General features: G+C 37.2%; 3 protein-coding genes across 3 annotated transcripts in view; 2 read left to right on the forward strand and 1 right to left on the reverse strand.

Moving 5' to 3' along the window:
* The window catches only part of LOC111321255 (large ribosomal subunit protein uL4B), a 23,056-nt gene extending 6,142 nt beyond the window's left edge, over positions 1-16,914 (forward strand). Inside the window, exons 4-7 of the mRNA XM_022924086.2 lie at positions 11,611-11,774; positions 11,956-12,045; positions 13,557-13,640; positions 16,679-16,914. Coding sequence (XP_022779821.1) covers positions 11,611-11,774; positions 11,956-12,045; positions 13,557-13,640; positions 16,679-16,850 — 510 coding nt within the window. The 3' untranslated portion in view covers positions 16,851-16,914. The remainder of the gene's footprint in view (positions 1-11,610; positions 11,775-11,955; positions 12,046-13,556; positions 13,641-16,678) is intronic.
* On the forward strand, positions 7-9,509 carry LOC148741455 (uncharacterized). Its single transcript, XM_088761384.1, has 4 exons — positions 7-3,981; positions 4,259-4,374; positions 6,869-6,979; positions 7,792-9,509. Exons 1-4 carry the CDS (start codon positions 3,948-3,950, stop codon positions 7,885-7,887), a joined length of 357 nt encoding a protein of 118 aa, XP_088617510.1. The 5' UTR covers positions 7-3,947; the 3' UTR covers positions 7,888-9,509.
* Positions 15,007-16,578, reverse strand: LOC148741456 (uncharacterized). The gene has a single exon (XM_088733114.1). It carries the CDS (start codon positions 16,576-16,578, stop codon positions 15,343-15,345), a length of 1,236 nt encoding a protein of 411 aa, XP_088589240.1. The 3' UTR covers positions 15,007-15,342.
* Positions 16,915-17,653: the final 739 nt, after the last annotated feature.

The following is a 17,653-nucleotide window of genomic DNA, read 5'->3' on the forward strand; positions in this document are numbered from 1 at the left end:
ACAGAAACCAAAAAAAAATAGCTCAATTCTGTCAAGATACCAAAAATATATTGGATTTTAAGATGTTGAAGCACAATTTCACTCTTTAGCTATGTCAGGGTCCGAAATTAACTTTTTTAGGCGGGCGCCAACTGGTGACTGGAAATTTTTTTTCAGTCGCCATATGGAAAAATGTGGTCGCCAAAAAGTGACAATAAAATTTTTCCTTTGCAGCGAAACACAAACCACACATTTAATGGATTTGGCTGAAAATCAAAGTTATTGTTTGACTGTATAATTATCGTAGCATGAAAATGATAGTTAATCGCCCGCTGGCGACCGGTTGTGAAATTCTGGTCGCCAGTGCAAAGTGTTTAGTTGCATTGGCGACCAGGAAAGCGCAACTTTGGACCCTGTATGTTGAGGTGAATAGTGCTGGCTAATCACTTCCAGACTAGCCATTCAGTGTATATGAAAAGCATTATTCACCTGTGTGGTGTATACTACAGTGTAACTTTTGATATGTATACACTGTATAGACTTCACTGTTGATTGGAATGCATGTTATTAAATTTCCACCTCTGACTATTACATGCAATCATTGTGGGCTCTTTTCAGTATTCTTCATTTTCAACCATGTGACCAAATTTTGTTGCATAACTTGCATCCACCATGCTGGTGAACATCCAGAAAGTCAATATGGCTTCGGCAGACACATAATTATTTGAGCGTAAATGTTACTTTTATAATTATCGAAGTCATACGAGTCCTGCCAAGGCAAGATACATGTAGCTCTTATTTGTGGATTTGATCCATACAGTATATGTTAAAAAGTGGAAGTGTAGCAAGGATTTAGTGGATTTGGTGCTCCAGACCTTGTGGATTACTGGGAGGCAAATGAAAGCATGCAAGTCCATGGACTTGTACAAATTTTTCATCTCTGGTTGCAGTGTTCAATCTAGGCCATGTTTTTACATCAGTGACACAGAATAGTCTTTTCCGACATAAAATGAAATGATCATGGGTCCTACTGATGCAAAAAAAACAAACAAACAAACAAAACCAATTGAAATTAACGAGTCACCTTGATTATATGTACTTCCAAACCTGCAGGCAATGATAAAAAGTAAATTAAAACAAATAATGTGTGCTTACTAGCCTGAAATGAGTGTGCAAAACTGGCTGGCATTTCAGGTTATGTGTGTATGAGTACATTTTGTGTCAGGCAATCCTAGCAATTCCAAGAGGGACTGGAGCCAACTTCAATGTTTTGTACATGTTGCGTTATCAATCAAGGATGGTGAAGAGGTCACTTTGGCTACAGTATGGTGAAGAAAAACTTTTCCATTGAAAGCAAACATGGTTTGAAATTGAAATGGTTACTTGTGATCAGAAAGTATGAAATGAAAAAAATGTTTGGTGTTTTTTGGCATCTTTTGTTCAGGATATTGGCCTGTCATTTTTTAAAATTATAAGAATTCAGCTACATGATGATAATTTGACTGTTTACTGCAATAAACAAATCAAAACTGTGAAAAGCATGAAAACTATAACATATTGGTGATAGTTTGGACGATGTTAGTTTTTCAAAGTTTCAATGTCATGGTTTGACCCAGACCATTTTTAAAATGACCCAATTAAAAATACCCTGTGGGACACATGACCCACTTTGACTAAATTCTAGACTGAACACTGTGGTTGCTGGTTAATAACAATGCTTATCAAACCAGTAGCTGGAACTGACAAAGTTGTTATTACAGCAAGAGTAAATGGATCTTTCTTCTGCAAACGGGATTAGTACTTTGGGTGAGCAGGCATGTGCTACCCCAGATCTTGACAGGGCAAGCATTCAAGTAACTTCCAAAGAAGAACAGGCCAACTTTTTTTCAAAACGTTTTGAAATAAGGGAAAAAACCTCCTGTATTGCACCTCACAATGCTGCATTTGTGCCTGATGAGACCAGACCTCTGCCAAAGCCATTAACAGAGCTATAAATTATATGTACCATGATCAGCATTTAGATTTTGACTTTCAGTATCTACTTCAAAAGTCAGAAAAAGCATTAATTTTTTTTAATGAGCTGGAGATGAGTGCTAAAGAAGCAGAAACCATTGAAGAATTGACAAGAGGTCAGTCAAACGTTAAAGTTGGGTTTGAGCAGAGAGCAGGACGAGTGACTGCTTCAAAGTTTAAAAAAGCTTCTGAAACAAATCCAGACAAACCAGCCTCATAAAGGTGATTCACTTTCCCAGTCCTGGCCATTTCTCAAATGCAGCAAGAATGGGACCTATCAAGTGAAAGTGGAAAGGAAGAAGCTTAATATGAATATTTTCGATTGCTGATCACCAACTTTTCTGTGGCTATGTGGCGAACAATGGGCTTCACCTAAATGAAAAATTAATTTTAATGACCTTTTTTAGGGGCTTGGGTTGATCGGTGTAGGTTTTTGTGAGTGCTGTAAAGGACTCTGAAATTAAACTAATGTCCTTACATGTACAAGGAGGCTCTGCAAGTCACTTCTGCAAAAGACAGCAGTTTCTGTCTCAAGTATGATGAAAGTTGCGTTGCTCTCGAACGTGTATCCTAAAATTGTCTTTGATCTAAATAAACACAGAAGATTAAATTGATATCTTTGTGCAGCTATGTCAGAGGTATGTTAGGCAGCTACATGTATGTAACTTGTAGTTTTTCAGTAATTGATAGTATACAGTGTACATGTAGATGTCCAATAACCTCTGAACTCCTCAATGAAAAATAAGGGTGAGGTTGATGCCATAGATTCCCTAGTTAGGTGGAGTCAAGGACTTAAGTCTAGGGAAATGGATTGCCATGACAACACCATTAGTGGCATCCAATCATTTGATTTTGCTCTTCCAAACGTGTTAAAAAAAAATAGTCACAATCTACATATGCCACCGCCAAGTTAGCCCAATGGATAGTGCACTGGACTGTTGTGCAGGAGGTCGAGGGTTCGAGCTCCGGCTAGATTAACACTCAAGGTCTTAAAATAATTGAGAAGAATTTGCTGCCTTTCTACAACATCAAGAAATGGTTAGATATTCTAGTCTTCTCAGATAGGGAAGAATAAATGGAGGTCCCGTCTCCTGCAGGGTTGGGTACGTTAATTTCCCACACACGAGATTACTGTGTGATGGATGTCCTCCCCTGGGGCAGGATGGTGGGTTTGTTGTGAAGGCCGTAAGTTGGATAACTCATTGGGTTAATTATGTCACCTTCGTTAAATAAAGAATATTGTTTGTATTGTATTGTACTGTATTGTATGCAATCCTGAAAAATGTGATCAGAGGTAAATTACTAGCAAAACAATCTTACCCCATGTGAGAAAGAGTCTGGTGTAATATCCCTTCCACCTGTACAAAAGTATGGTTGTATCTCAAATATTTTACTCTATAGTTCAGTAAGGTATTGATCAATATTTAAATAATATTAACAAATGACTTTGCAATTTCTGTTAAAGTAGTCTAATAGAAATAGATCAGTGTCATATCAATTATACTAAATGTCAGTATAAATGTTTTGGAAGATAATTTTTTAGAGGAAAACAAGTGCCATGTGCTCTATAGCTTACTCTTTTTTTTGTATTTTTTATAAAGGGTATTTCACATGCTCAAAATTTAAATACAATTATTTATGTGATGGTGAAGGTGATGATGCTTTTCACATGTTATTATTGCTTTGTAGTACTTAGTAGTTATTGTTACAGTACTGTTAGAAGTTTGGGACAGTATAGCAGTAGCTACTAGTTGCCATGAGTGAAATAATAATTGTTTCAATACTACAGTTTGATGGATAAGCAACCAAATTAATGTTTCCTCAGAAGTGACTTGTAACTCATTTGTTTCACTGTTCTTTTTTTCTATTAAAAATGAAACAAACAAACAAAAAACAAAAGCACCACTGGCTGTACCAAGTGTTTTGCTTGCCCACCTGGCCAAGAGGCAGGTCATATGGGTGCAGTAAATTGTACATATTGTCCAAAAGGTATGTGGTTTCTTAATTTGCCTTTTTTTTCTTTTTTGTTTTTGTTGTGAGTTCTTGTTGTTGTTTGCTTATTTATGATGAAACTGAGATAACTGTATGTAAAAGTCTCCCTGTCCTCAGAGCCACTGAGCCACACAATTTACTGACAGAAATCACACAATTTACATTTTTTTTATTGCACCCTATCAGAAGGTCTGTCATGATAATAATTTATTTTGAGTCTTGTTATTATTTACCATAACATTGATAAAAAATAAATAAATTTATGTTCTTTCAGGTTCATTCAAAGCCTCCTCAGGCTCTAAGGTTTGCCAGTCTTGTCAGGATGGATATTATCAATTAAAAACTGGACAAACATCTTGTGTAGAGTGCCCAGTAAGATATTACTGTCCTGTAAGTCAACCATGTTTTTCTCTCATCTGTCATTTATGACACAACAGTAGCCTTCAGTTGCTCAAAAGCTTGGGCACATATCTTTCTAGATGTGAATTTTCTGTTCCTGTTAAAAGTGAACAGTTTCTGTAGAGCTTATTAAGGACAGAGAATCAAGCAGGTTTTGCACCAAATCATGGTCAACTAACATCTTCAAAATGTTCTTTTCATCATGAAAGCAGAGTATTTAAGAAATACTCACCATGAGAAATATTTGTTGAGTGAAATGTTGATTTTTAAGTTGTTTGTGGTGCTGTTTTTGAACTATCTTCTTAATATGTAACAATGGTGTAATGCTCTTCCATCTTGAATTACACTTAATTGAACAATGAATGTCATTACCTCTATATTGGAGCACAGGCATTACAGGCATCCCAAGCATACTGTGTGTGATTTCAGGGTTTAAAGGCAATAGGAGTAGTATGAGCCAAAATGTCCTTGCTATGAAATCAATCCCTTTGTCCATTGGTATAAATTATTCTTTAGTTACGGAAGTCGATATTCCCTGAATATTGCACAATTATAAGAACAAATTTAGATTGGATTTTAGGCATTCACATGTGCTGTTAAAGTTCATGTTAGCTCTACAATCATAGACAGAACACGTGGGCTGCCTGTGATTCAGAACCATGTGTTTTAAAAATTGGGGAATTAGAACATTGTCACAGTTGAAAAATTACTTTGAGTTCTCAAGTTTGTTGGGGCATATTCAGCTATGTGATGCATTAAGAGCATCCACTAGCAGGCAAAAATGTTTGATAGATTATCTTGCTGTCAATTGAACATGCATGAACAACATCTTCCAAACAGTTTTTAAGGAGGGAAGGTATTTATTAGATGAGAAGAAATATTATATATACAAGGCTAAAAAGTTATTAAAAAGGTTAAAACCAAACGTTTTTGGCTGGTTGCCATCATCAGGGTTGAAGTTGTTGACCGTCTGTACATACATATATATCTTATGTGATTCCCGATATGAGATATATATGTATGATACTTAATGGATAATTACTGAGGCATATGGCATTATGAGAAATATTGCAGCCAGCTGAGGCCTATGGCCTCAGCTGGCTGCAATATTTCTCATAATGCCATGTGCTGATTTCAGAAGTAATTATCAATTATAATTATTGATCCCCATGAAATCCTATTGTTCTGTGTCTGTGTTGGATCTTCGATTTTAGTTACACCTATGTGTGATAATTGTGATGCTCATTGCTACTGTTCTTTGTTGGGATTAATATATCTTAGATTTTAATTGTGCCGAGGGTTGTTATTGTAGCTCGTTGTTGTAGTTGTTCAAAACAGTTCTAATGATGGAATTAATTTGTGCAAGGTGTGTAACACTGCTAATTTGCATACTTTATAAGCCAGAGAATTCAGTCATTTTACTCAGTGGGAACCTGGGTTTGGAAAGAGGATGGATTCATCTGAAGACGAAGGATTATTTATTACACAGAGCTCTATGAAGGCAGATATTTCAGCAGAAATCGAAGATAATGTAGTGTAATGTTTGGACATTTCTGTCAGTGCTTTAATTCTTTATTGACTTCTAAAGGCAGCATTTCCATTTTCTTTTTTTAATAGAGCAAAGATTTAGAATGCCAATTACAGCTTCAGAATGCGAGAAATTTGACAAAAGTTGGGTTTCAGACACCAGCCGCCCGAAATGGGTGTGGGTTTTGAAAGTCTTTGAGGAGTGGAAGAAGCAATATTTTTAATAATTGTAACCTGCACACTACAATATTTTTAATATTGCAGCCTGCGCACTGCAATATTTTTGATATTGCAGCATGGCATGCTTATTTAGCGTGTTTAATTATATTACCCCTGATAATTTCCCTGCTAACAAAAAGGACCACCTCGGTTTTCCTCATACAGTTGTTTTGTCATCTTAAAGACTACAATGGTTAATTTAATGCAGAGAGAGAACAATAGAATTTCATGAGAATCAGTAATTAAAATATATATATATATATATAAGATATATATGTATGTACAGACGGTCAACACCTTCAACCCTGATGATGGCAAACAGCTGAAAACATTTGTTTTCAACCTTTTTAATAACTTTTTAGCCCTGTATATATAATATTTCTTATCAAGCGAACATTATGGACATAGACTAGAAGAGTTCCCATTAAAAGATCATTAACCCTGTAAATTCCATAAGTGACCAAGACAGACTAAATTCTGCAAACTAACATTATAAGAATTGTATGTGGATGGTAAGGAGAATTACTAATGAGATCCTAGGGATGAAAGGGTTAGATCCCATGCTAGATTTGATTAAAAAAAAAAGAAAAGTCATAGTTGCATTGAGTGGGTATTGAAAGAGGCCAGAGGTGAGGAGTTGATGCCTCTTGTGGATTGAACTTACTGAAAATGATAATTGATATCATGAATGTATTTCTTCACTGCCATATATTGAATGCTTTTATTGCATGTGTTTTAGTGGCCAAGCTCACCACCATCGCCTTGTGATAAGGAGCAGATTTGCCCAGCAGGCAGTATGACACCACAAGAGGACTGTAAAGGATTGTTAACTAGAAATAATGAAACTGAGGTACAGAAATTGTTTGATGGCAATGTGAGTTCAATCATCCCTCAAGCTGAGTGGACCACATGAAAAAAGCTTGCATCCATTTCCATGGCATAAAATGACTCAAATATAGTTTGTCCTCCCTGGATGGGATGCATATGGTTCACCCACCCCTCCCCCCCCCAGCTTTCCATCAGACTCTTCTGGTAGTTTGCTTACACCCATAATGTGAGGGTGAAGTGTTTTGTGCAAGAAAACAGCACCCTTAACCCAGCTTCTATTCATAAGTAAGAATGGCTTCAATTTATTTGATTGTTAGACTGGCTCACTTACTATAAGCACTGGTGTACAACCTGCACTTGCAGATAAGCTGCACCTTGACTTTAAAATTTTGGAAAAAATACTTTAAAAAGGAATCACCTGCAGAGTGTTGAGAAAGTTGCTCTATTTTGGAAATTCATTGAACATCCACACATGTAAATTAAAGTCACAAAATTCAACTTTCGAAGCAGAGAATACTTTTAATCTTTATCCATATCTTTAGCTGTAATATTATAGGCATGATATCTACTCACATGGACTTTCAGTGTATTTTTTATCTTACTGGTATTATTCAATCGGTATTTTTTCATTCCTGTCAGATTTTCACAGCTTAAATGCCAGTGTTTAATTGGTGCATGCATGTCAGTTTGATGATGCAATCAAATCTACCAGAATATTTGCCTCTGATAGTTCCTTGCTACATGTGTGACATTAGCCATTGAATACACTGCCTAAATGGTTTAGAAACAATCCATTCCTATATTTTCTTGTTCCTCTGTGTATTTCATTTACAGGAATGTGAAATGAGCGCAATTGTTTATGCTGTCATTGCTGTATCACTAGCAGGTACCAAAATTATTGGACAACTACAGGTCATTCCTGGAACTTAAGGCATTTGCATGTATACCAGTTCCCCGTTTCCCTTTGAGGTTTCTGTTGTAGTAACAAGTGGCTAACAAAAATATATAAAAAAACTGTTTTAGATGACTTGAGAAAGACTTATTAAAAACTTCTTATCTCTGGTGTGTGCGTGCGTGCGTGTGAGAGAGAGAGAGAGAGAGAGAGAGAGAGAGAGAGAGAGAGAGAGAGAGAGAGAGAGAGAGAGAGAGAGAGAGAGAGAGAGAGAGAGAGAGAGAGAGAGAGAGAGAGAGAGAGAGAGAGAGAGAGAGAGAGAGAGAGAGAGAGAGAGAGAGAGAGAGAGAGAGAGAGAGAGACGTAAAGGCACTTTTGTAACCTTACTGTGGCACTCGTGTAACCTACAGTGGCACTTTTGTAACTTTAATGGCACTTATGTAACTTATGGCACTACTGTAACCTGGCACTCATGTAACTTTTGTGGCACTTCAGTAACGCCATATTTCTGAATAGTGTGTTTTCAGTAAAATAACGAATGAAACATTTCCTAAATATATAATTCAGAGGAAAGGAACTGCGTTGTTCCTGCCTTACTTTAATAACTGAGTTATTATCATTGAGGGGTAAATTCCAGTGAAGCAATGCTGAATTTGACACAGTCGATCAATCAGCGTCAATGTAGTTTTGTTCGGCTACTGTTTTTCTAGCATTCAAGACGTCGTTTAGCATTAACTTTACTAAGCTCGCGTTAATGTTAACTTAAGGACCAAGCGAAGTTGAAGAATGTCTTCTTCTGTATGACCATTGTCCTTTAAAATGGATTATTTTGGTCTCCAAGCAAGGCTTAAAAGTCTGCAATGTGCAAAGTCAGCAGCCATGCGAAGAGGTGATACTTATCAGCCAAACGGGTAAATGAATCAATGTACTGCACTTGTATTGTACTTGCAAGAGAGCAATATTGAAAGTGTAGTAGAATAAAAGCTTTATATAAACGCAACATTACATGACTGGTAATAATGTTTTTAAATCTCTTAAGAACCAGGTGCGTAGCGTGGTCACTTTTTCAAGTACGCACAAGTACATATGGTCGAGAAACCTAAGTAAACTTAGAGTAAAAATAGAAACATTTGCTGAAAATTTCAAACTTTTCTGGTCACTTGAAGTACGCACGTGCGTATATGCGTATAGGACGCTATGCTCCTGAGAACACCAAATTGTTTATTAACCTTAAATCACATCTGTGAGATGTGACAATTAAAGCTCAAATATTGTAAGAAATAGGCAACTTTTTTGAGAGACATGTTTCGGCATGCTTATGCCATCTCCAATCAATGAGTAACAGAACATGAGTAATTATATAACAGACAAGTAGATGAATAGAATATTTATATTGTATTACAGTATGATGTAATACAAAAGCGGGTACTAATTACAACATGACACCAAACATCAAAGGTGTGAACTAAAACGCTAGAAGAGTGTTATAATGCTGTAATTTTTAATTTCGGGTTTTATCTTATTTATATAAGAAAGCTTCTTTGAGCTTTAAATCAATTGAGTTGTTAGCAGAATCCAGAATACTAAAGAAAGAAAGGGAGTATTTGTTCTTACAAGAAGGAGATATGTTGAAATGCTTAAAAATATGCGAGTTTTTATCGCTTTCCGTGTTCTGCTTTATCCTAGTAGAGAAGTGGCGTCTAGTTTCGCCAATATAACGGTAATTACATCCCACACATGAAAATTGATAAACTACCATGGATTTTAGAGGATCAGGAGTACGATCTTTAACACTGAACATGTTTTTAATTTTAAAAGAAGTGAAAACTAGTTTGATAGTTAGGTCCGATTTACAAAAGCGCTTAGTGAGTTGTCGGAGTTTGACAGGAAAAGAAAATTCAGATTCACTATTCGCACCAATCACCATTGCCAGATGCTTGTCTAGATTTACAATCATGCCATTTCATCGTCATACCAACTGTTAGCAATTCCAAGTTCGTATTCCAGCCGTGTGTTTAGCATTTCGAGGTCCTTTTCAGACGAGTGCAACTTTTGATCATCGGCATAGGCATTCAAATTTGCCTGCTCAATGTGATAGAATAAATAATTGATGTGCATGTTGAAAAATATTGGGCTAAGGACACTTCCTTGGGGGACCCCTCTTCTCACTAACTCCCATTCAGAAAATGTGTCTCCAATTTCTAGGCGCTGTATTCTTGCAAAAAGGTAGCTTCTCAAGAGTCCAATGCTCATCTCGCAAAGATCATAAGCCTTGAGTTTGGCAAGCAAGAGAGCATGAGGGATACTGTCGAAAGCCTTTGAGGCCCGAAAGAACAGATACGGGTCTATAGTTCTTTTTACAAAATCCCTCATCCTTCTTAAATAAAGGGGTCACTTGCCCCATTTTTCAGCGTGAAGGATAGTGACCTAGATTGATTGAACAGTTCAATAATTTTGCAAGAGGCTCTGATACCACGGATGCAGAATCTTTCAGCAATCATGGAGGTATAAGGTCATGGCCGCAGGATTTACGCGTATTCATTTCTGACAAAAACTTCTTCATTTGCTTTGAGTTAGTAAGTTCAAAATTGAAATTTGTCATCATGTTTGAAGAATGCTTAATTAGTATGGCCTGAATGCTTGGATGAGTGCTGTAATCAGTTCCAAAGTCCTCGTTTATCTCTGCTGCTGCATCAACAACTCGAACCACTGTATCTCGTGAACTGTTCGGACTTTGGGAAAAATATTTGGCAGGCTTTTAACTTGGACTTATACCAGTATGTACACAAAACAGTATCAAATTCTGGAGGGTGCCATGTAGACTCAAATTTTAGAAGAAGAAGGAGGATGAAAAACTCTTAGGCGTCAAGATTGACAAGCACATTAGCTGGCACAACCACATTGAATACTTGATTAGGAAGCTGAACTCTAGAATTTATCTGTTAAAAGAGCGAATGGCTACCTTGACCTCCACTGCAGAAAATTGTTATTTAATGCGCTTATTAAGCCTGTCTTTGAATATTGCTGTTCGGTTTGGGGTAACGCCCCTGATGACCAATTGTTAAGAATACTTGAAGTGCAGAAATGTTGTAGTAGGTTAATATTAGATGCTAGTTTTCACAATAACTCGGTTCCAATGTTCAAGAAACTACAATGGATGCTAATTGATGATGTAATAATGCATGAAGAAATTGTGCATGATGTTCGAAATTGTGAACGGAGAGTGTCTGCATTATTTTACAAGCTATAAAACTTATGCAAAAAGCACCCATTCTTATAATAGGCGAACTTCTTTCAATGATCATCTCGCCGTGCCGAAATGTCGCTCCAACACATGCCTTTGAACATTTCATGTGAGTGCCACTTACTTTATGAATCGTCTGGACGACAAATTTAAAACTGTTACAGATGAAAGCAATTTTAAGAAACTTTTAGTGAACAATTTTTTACAAAGTAATTCAGATTGTGAACATTTTACTATCTCTAGAACGTTTTGAATATATTTATGTGCATGCTGTTCTTGATAATCTAGTTTTTACAATTCTTTTTAATACAGCCCACAATGTAAACTACTGGGTTACCAGTAATTGTGTTAGCTACTAAAGTTTATTTATTTATTTAACTAAAACACTACACATTTCAACCCACGTATCCAAAAAAATAACTCCTGCATGCGTAGCATGCCTATGTTTTTAAGTAGATCTCCTCTCTTTTACACTTGTATCAGTTCTTGGTAATATTTATTTTGAATTTGCAATCAGGGTAAGATGCGTAACCGCAGGACTGTGATGCGCAAAGGGCCCCTCATCATCTACAATGAAGATCATGGAGTGAAAAAGGCTTTCCGCAACTTACCTGGTGTTGATATCTTGTCAGTGGATCGTCTGAATCTTCTGAAGCTTTGCCCTGGTGGTCACTTGGGCAGGTAAGAGGACACAAGATAAATATCAAGAACACGAGCTTATTTTTCTCCTCATTACCACAGCTTGTACAATCTTAAAGTCAACACACATTTAACCTCTGCTTTTGGAATCTGTCATATAATTTTTAGGGACATCGTGGATGATACAGATTTTCAGTTTATTTTGTTGTGATTTTTCCCTTAGGTTTTGTATCTGGAGCAAGGGTGCAATTGAGAAGCTTGATGCCTTGTATGGAACAGGAAAGAAACCATCCACAGAAAAGAAGGATTTCAAGTGAGACAAGTTTCATTTAATTTTTGTGAAGTTGAAGTTAATGGATTGTGACAAGTATGGCAGGCCTTTTGTAGCAATATTCAATAATTCTTTCATTCAACCATCCAACTGCAATTCAACCGTTCAATTCAACCCCAATTCAACCATTCAACACCCCCATTCAACCATTCAAGAATCTATTCAACTATTCAAGAATCTATTCAACTATTCAACCCCAATTCAACTATTCAATCCTGCATTCAACCATTCAATCCCGCATTCAGACATGATGGTTGCAGGACTGAGTAACCTGGCACAATTACACGAAAGACGTCCTAATACGTCTTTTATGTTAACTTGGAAATATTGTACCCAGTAAATATTCCTTCGATTGACAGTTGTAGTATTGTAACATATTTCTTCGGACAGGTTCAATAAAAGAATTAAATAAAAATTGAATTAAAAAGACCGAAAACTTTTGTTGGCTCGAGATACACACTAAGATGAGTTGCCTGTGGTTTCCCAAAGTTCTTTGCAGAAGTTCCTCAAGTATTTCAGAAGATATGTTGTACGATGGCCTCCCGGGTGAAGAAATATTTGCTTGTCTGTCTGAGCCCAAGTTAGCGACAGATGTTGTGATAATGGAAGCTAGAGACAATAAATGGTTCCAGCCTTGTAAAATATCATCAAAAGCGGATGTAATTTTTGCAACTGTGTTTTCTCGTTATCTTCAAACTGGAAACAATCTTCCAGCCTTCTTAAAAAGGAGATTGTTTTGTCAAGTGTTACAGCATGCTTTTCCAATGGTTCCACCTCGAAAGGAATCTTACAGAACTGAGTTGTAGGTATTTCTGTTAGCTCAAATTTCTGTGCATCTGCTGCTATCTTGCTTTCTGTGATAACTTAGGTTTCAGGCTCCAGCTTGGCTATCTTTCGTGCTAGGTTCCCCAATCCGCCAGTTGAATGCAGGATTGAATGGTTGAATGCGTGATTGAATGATTGAATTGGGATTATATAATTGAATGGGGTTGAATAGTTGAATTGGGGTTGAATGGTTGAATGGGAGTGTTGAATGGTTGAATTGGGGCTGAATTGAACGGTCAAATTGCAGTTGAATGAAAGAATTATTGAATATTGCTACAAATGGCCAGCCATAGACAAGTGTTGCTCACTGCATATAAGATTGAAAGATTCAAAGCTCATTGATTTCACTTGAGCCTTGAGACAAGATTTTCTGGCACATTATAGCTGACAAGGTTGCTGACTATAAAACATTTGCTAAAATGGTAGATCACCAATACTAGTGCCTGTCATTGTTCTTTCTACTAAAAGTGTTTAGGAGTCTTTAAGACTTGTTTGCAATGACTGGTTTCCAGAAGGCTGGAATTGGTTCAGGGGTTTTGAGTTGCTTGGCTAGATTCACCCATTATTGCAAATTTAAGTGTTATCTTGTGATCTCAAGAGATTGTCATAATGATTATACTGAATGCTTATATTTAACTGACACAAGTTTCGTTTTTCACCTTTTAAAGTCTTCCCAAAACAATCATGAGCAATGCTGACCTCAATCGCCTCATCAACAGTGAGGAGGTCCAGTCTGTTATCAGACCTGCTGGGTAAGTAACAATTAGATTGTAGTTGCATGTAAAGTGATGTGTTAGCTTGGTGATTGAGGAATGAATGTAGAAATTTCAAATTTGTGCTGTTAACCAGCCTGTATGGTATAAAAGTTAAGCGGACTACTCTCTTTATGTGTGATGAGACTTGTATGGTTCCATTTTGATAGTTCTCATGAAAATTCTTAGTGGGGAATTTCCAATATTGATGGAAGACATTTTCTACATGCTCCATTCTCGGTGTTGCAACTATCCCAAGTGCAGCTGTTGTTTCTAGGCTCACTTACAGAATTTCACACATCTTTTTCACCTGTGCTTGCCTTGGTTATAGGCATTGATATAACTTGATTAATTGGAATTAGAGTTCACTTCTCATAACATGATTAGTAAATTTTGTTTAAGTTACCCTATTCCCACAATTGCATGTAGTAGTGGCGTTGTATATCCCACATATGCAGATGTACCCTCTCCTAACAGAGTAAAAAAGTCATAAGCAAAGAGTTCATAAGAAGGGATAAAGTTATTTGTTAGAGGAAGTTATCTAAAATAAATGTAGAATGATTTTCTTTTAGCTCCATTAATCCTTAGACCCTCTTAAGAGTGACTAAAATCTGATTCCTCCTTACAATTATCACCCCTTGGATCGCATATGGAGGTCACGAGAATAAAGGAAATGATCAAGCTTTCATTGTTAAGCAATTCTCTTTGTCAGCACCTTAAGAACAGTATGGAGAATTTGTATACCGATGTTAGGGTGTCAAAGGTTAATAGAAAATTATAGCAGCTCGCTGGGAGAGATACCAATCAGATCTGTTGGGGTTGAAAGGGAAGGCACTAGATAACATCAACCTAAATCAGATGAGTCATTGATATGTCAGCAGCGTCTTACAAAATGAACCCTCGACTTCTGCTCATTTGATTGATAATATGATAATATAATAATAATATATAATGATATAAACTGTTAATGTCAAAAATTGACCCTTTTTAAACTCAAATCAACATTCTAGCAGCGATCGATCAAATGAGCGAAGGTCGAGGGTTCATTTTGTAAGACACCGCTGACATATCGATGACTCAGAAGGCAGCATGGTCGAGTGGTCAGCGTGTCGGACTTGCAATGCGCTGCTTCCGGGCTCAAGTCCCGCCCTGGCCACTACCTAGATTTGTTTCACAGTAGCCCCGAGTTTCGAATCCTCGGCCATGCTTGTAATATAGCCAACTGGTTTGCCTTCGGCCAGTTGGGATTCTTAATAATGTTATTTTCAATTTGAATTATTTGTTTCAGTTGTTAGATGGAAAACCTGTAAGCTAGCTTCTAGCTTAGTGTTTCTCCACGTTAAACTGATTATTATTATTATTATTATTATCATTATTATTATTATTATTATTATTATTATTATTATTATTATTATTATAATGCAGTATACACGTTTGGATGCTAGTGAGCTAGGCAAGATAGGGCGAAAATTCGTAACCTATCTGCATGACAGGACTGTTAACTATAATAATATCTAATACTACTTAAATATAAATGATCAATAAAAAACGATAAAAGTGTTAATTGGCCCAATACTAAGATAATTTTTTTTTTCTTTTTTTAAATGTTCATGATTTACTGTTCGGTTCTTAAAATATCCTTAACTTAAAATGTTCATAAAATCCTGTTCATAAAAACCAAATCATAATGTCATTAAAATTCTTACGCTGTAACCAGTTTAAATGATCTTGCAATGTTCAGAGTGCTACTTAATACAGCTTTCTGCATTCTCAGAAATATTTCTTTGTATTTTGTACCAAAGAAGCCCTTCATTTCAGATTCCATGGCTTTAGACCATCCTCCAAGTACATCTATAATGACGTTTACTTGTGAGATCTTGTATCCTGGGTGTTGTTTTGTCAGCTCAAGTCTAAGTGCTCCATACTTCTTGGTCTTTTCTCTGTCTTTCTTGTCTCTGTTGTTGATCCAAGGGCAGCTCATTTCCACCACAAGTACCTTCTTGTTTTTGTGGTCGATGAAACGTGCATCTATACGATTAGATTGTACGTATGTATGATCAGCATATACAGGTACATCCCAGTATGCCTCAGCATCAGGTGACTTATAAAGAGGTTTGGGCTTCACATCTGAGAACCATGGCGGAGTACAATCAGCGAGCTCTAGGTCTTTGAGCATCTCAAAGAAGAACACTTTCAAAGCAAAATTGTGCCTTTCTAAGTACTTGGACTGAGCTAATGATGGACATCCAGCAAGTGCATGTGCCATGCTCTCAGGACCTTCGCCACACATTCTACATTTGACATCGTTCTTGTCCGTTGTTCCAGTCTTGTAGGCCATGTAGACCCTTGTTGGTGTGAGCTGTTCGTACAGTTCCATAATGCCTGCGATACAGTGGGTAGGAGCACATTGCCATTTATTAAGCCATGCAAAACAATTTTCAAGGCTCAGTTGATCATCTTGCCATCTTGCTTTTAAAAGACTTCCTTGCCACTGTTGATCTTCGACTAGTTTCTCATTTACAACTTTCTTAATATGCTTCTTGGTGTGCATATCTTTGGTAGCTATCTCTGGTTCTTCTGTTAGGCTACATGACGGTTCAGTGGTATTCAAGTTCAAAGTTATATCCAGTTCTTGTGCAAACTTCTTCGAGTCAGTGATAAGAGAGGAGAATCCCTTGACTATAGCACATTCTTCAAACTGTTGCACAGATTTCATCTTGGGGTCTAGACTTTCATAGAGCTTAACTGCTGCTTTGATCTTGATCAGCTTATACTCTTGTTCAATGGCTCGTAGTCCCCGTCCTCCTTTCTCCCTAGGTAGATATAGCACCGCTATGGAGCTAAGTGGATTATTATTATTATTATTATTATTATTATTATTGTTATTGTTATTGTTATTGTTATTATTATTATTATTATTACTACTACTACTACTCATCTGGTTTAGGTCGATGTTATCTAGTGCCTTCCGGTTGAAAGGGCGAGTTAAACTGAGGTATTGATCTTGATGCAAATAGTAATTAAAATTGATTTTGTAGACCCAGAAAGACCCGCCGAGCAATCCGCAAGAAGAATCCGCTCAAGAATTTGAACGTGCTGATGAAGCTGAACCCTCACGCTAAGAGTGTCAAACGGGCTGAAATGCTGACTGTAGAGCGGAGAAGGGCTGCTAAAGAGGCAGTACTGAGCAAGAAGAGAGAAGGAAAATGAAATGCTCAACTGTTAACGCTGTAATGAAAGGACGAATAAAACAGCAGTGAATTCAGTGTAAAAATCGTTTGTTGGTTTTAGGCTCATTTTATGACCCCAGCAGGTTTATTGACATGATAGATTTCCAGTATGCTCGTGCTGTCTATCAGGAGTTAAAAATGATAGCTTAACCGCGGGATTCATCTAGCCCCTCCAGCTCGATAAAGAAAATAATCTATTTATAGTTATTAATGTTATGCTAACATACTGATATAACAGTTCACTATAATCACAAAGTACAGATTCCCTCGTAAGGATTGTTTAGACTAGCCCATTCCAGTCTGTAGCCGTGAAAAAGTGCACTCCTAGGTCTTCAACGCTCGCTCCATGTGCTTTTAGAGAATTCCTCCTCCTGCTTGCAGAAGAAAAATATTCAACAGCATACTCCAGCCAGTCCTCTGGCTTGTCTCGTAGAATTACCAGGACGAATCCTTCAAGCAGCTCCACAAGTCCTGGAGGAATTGCCCTTTTTCTCGAGTGGGATGCCATGTTATCCATAATGTAGTGGGCAGTTCTTCCGTCAATACAGTTGGGAATTATGACGTTATCTGATTCGCGCGTGCAGCGTCGTCCTCAGAGAAAGCGCGGGGAGAGTGAACTTTTGGAACCCTCTGACCATCGCCGAAGCTCGTGGGCTCTATTTTTCTGGAACAGTACCGCTGGCCAAAAAAAACTGCAGCTTTGGAGACCAGGCGGAACGCTGGCTGTGCCAGATTAGCTGCGGAGAGCACAACGGTCAAAGGTCGTACATACCCAAGGAGATC

Source organism: Stylophora pistillata, chromosome 1, assembly GCF_964205215.1.
Source record: "Stylophora pistillata chromosome 1, jaStyPist1.2, whole genome shotgun sequence".
NCBI lineage: Eukaryota > Metazoa > Cnidaria > Anthozoa > Scleractinia > Pocilloporidae > Stylophora > Stylophora pistillata.

What these genes read in the sequence shown, in the direction of transcription:
- LOC148741456 (XM_088733114.1), bottom strand. Translation starts at nt 16,578, where the DNA reads ATGAGTAGTAGTAGTAGTAATAATAATAATAATAATAACAATAACAAT.
- LOC148741455 (XM_088761384.1), top strand. Translation starts at nt 3,948, where the DNA reads ATGGGTGCAGTAAATTGTACATATTGTCCAAAAG. An exon ending in TTGTACATATTGTCCAAAAG is followed by an intron (nt 3,982 to 4,258) that starts GTATGTGGTTTC and finishes ATGTTCTTTCAG; the next exon opens with GTTCATTCAAAGCCTCCTCA. An exon ending in CAGTAAGATATTACTGTCCT is followed by an intron (nt 4,375 to 6,868) that starts GTAAGTCAACCA and finishes CATGTGTTTTAG; the next exon opens with TGGCCAAGCTCACCACCATC.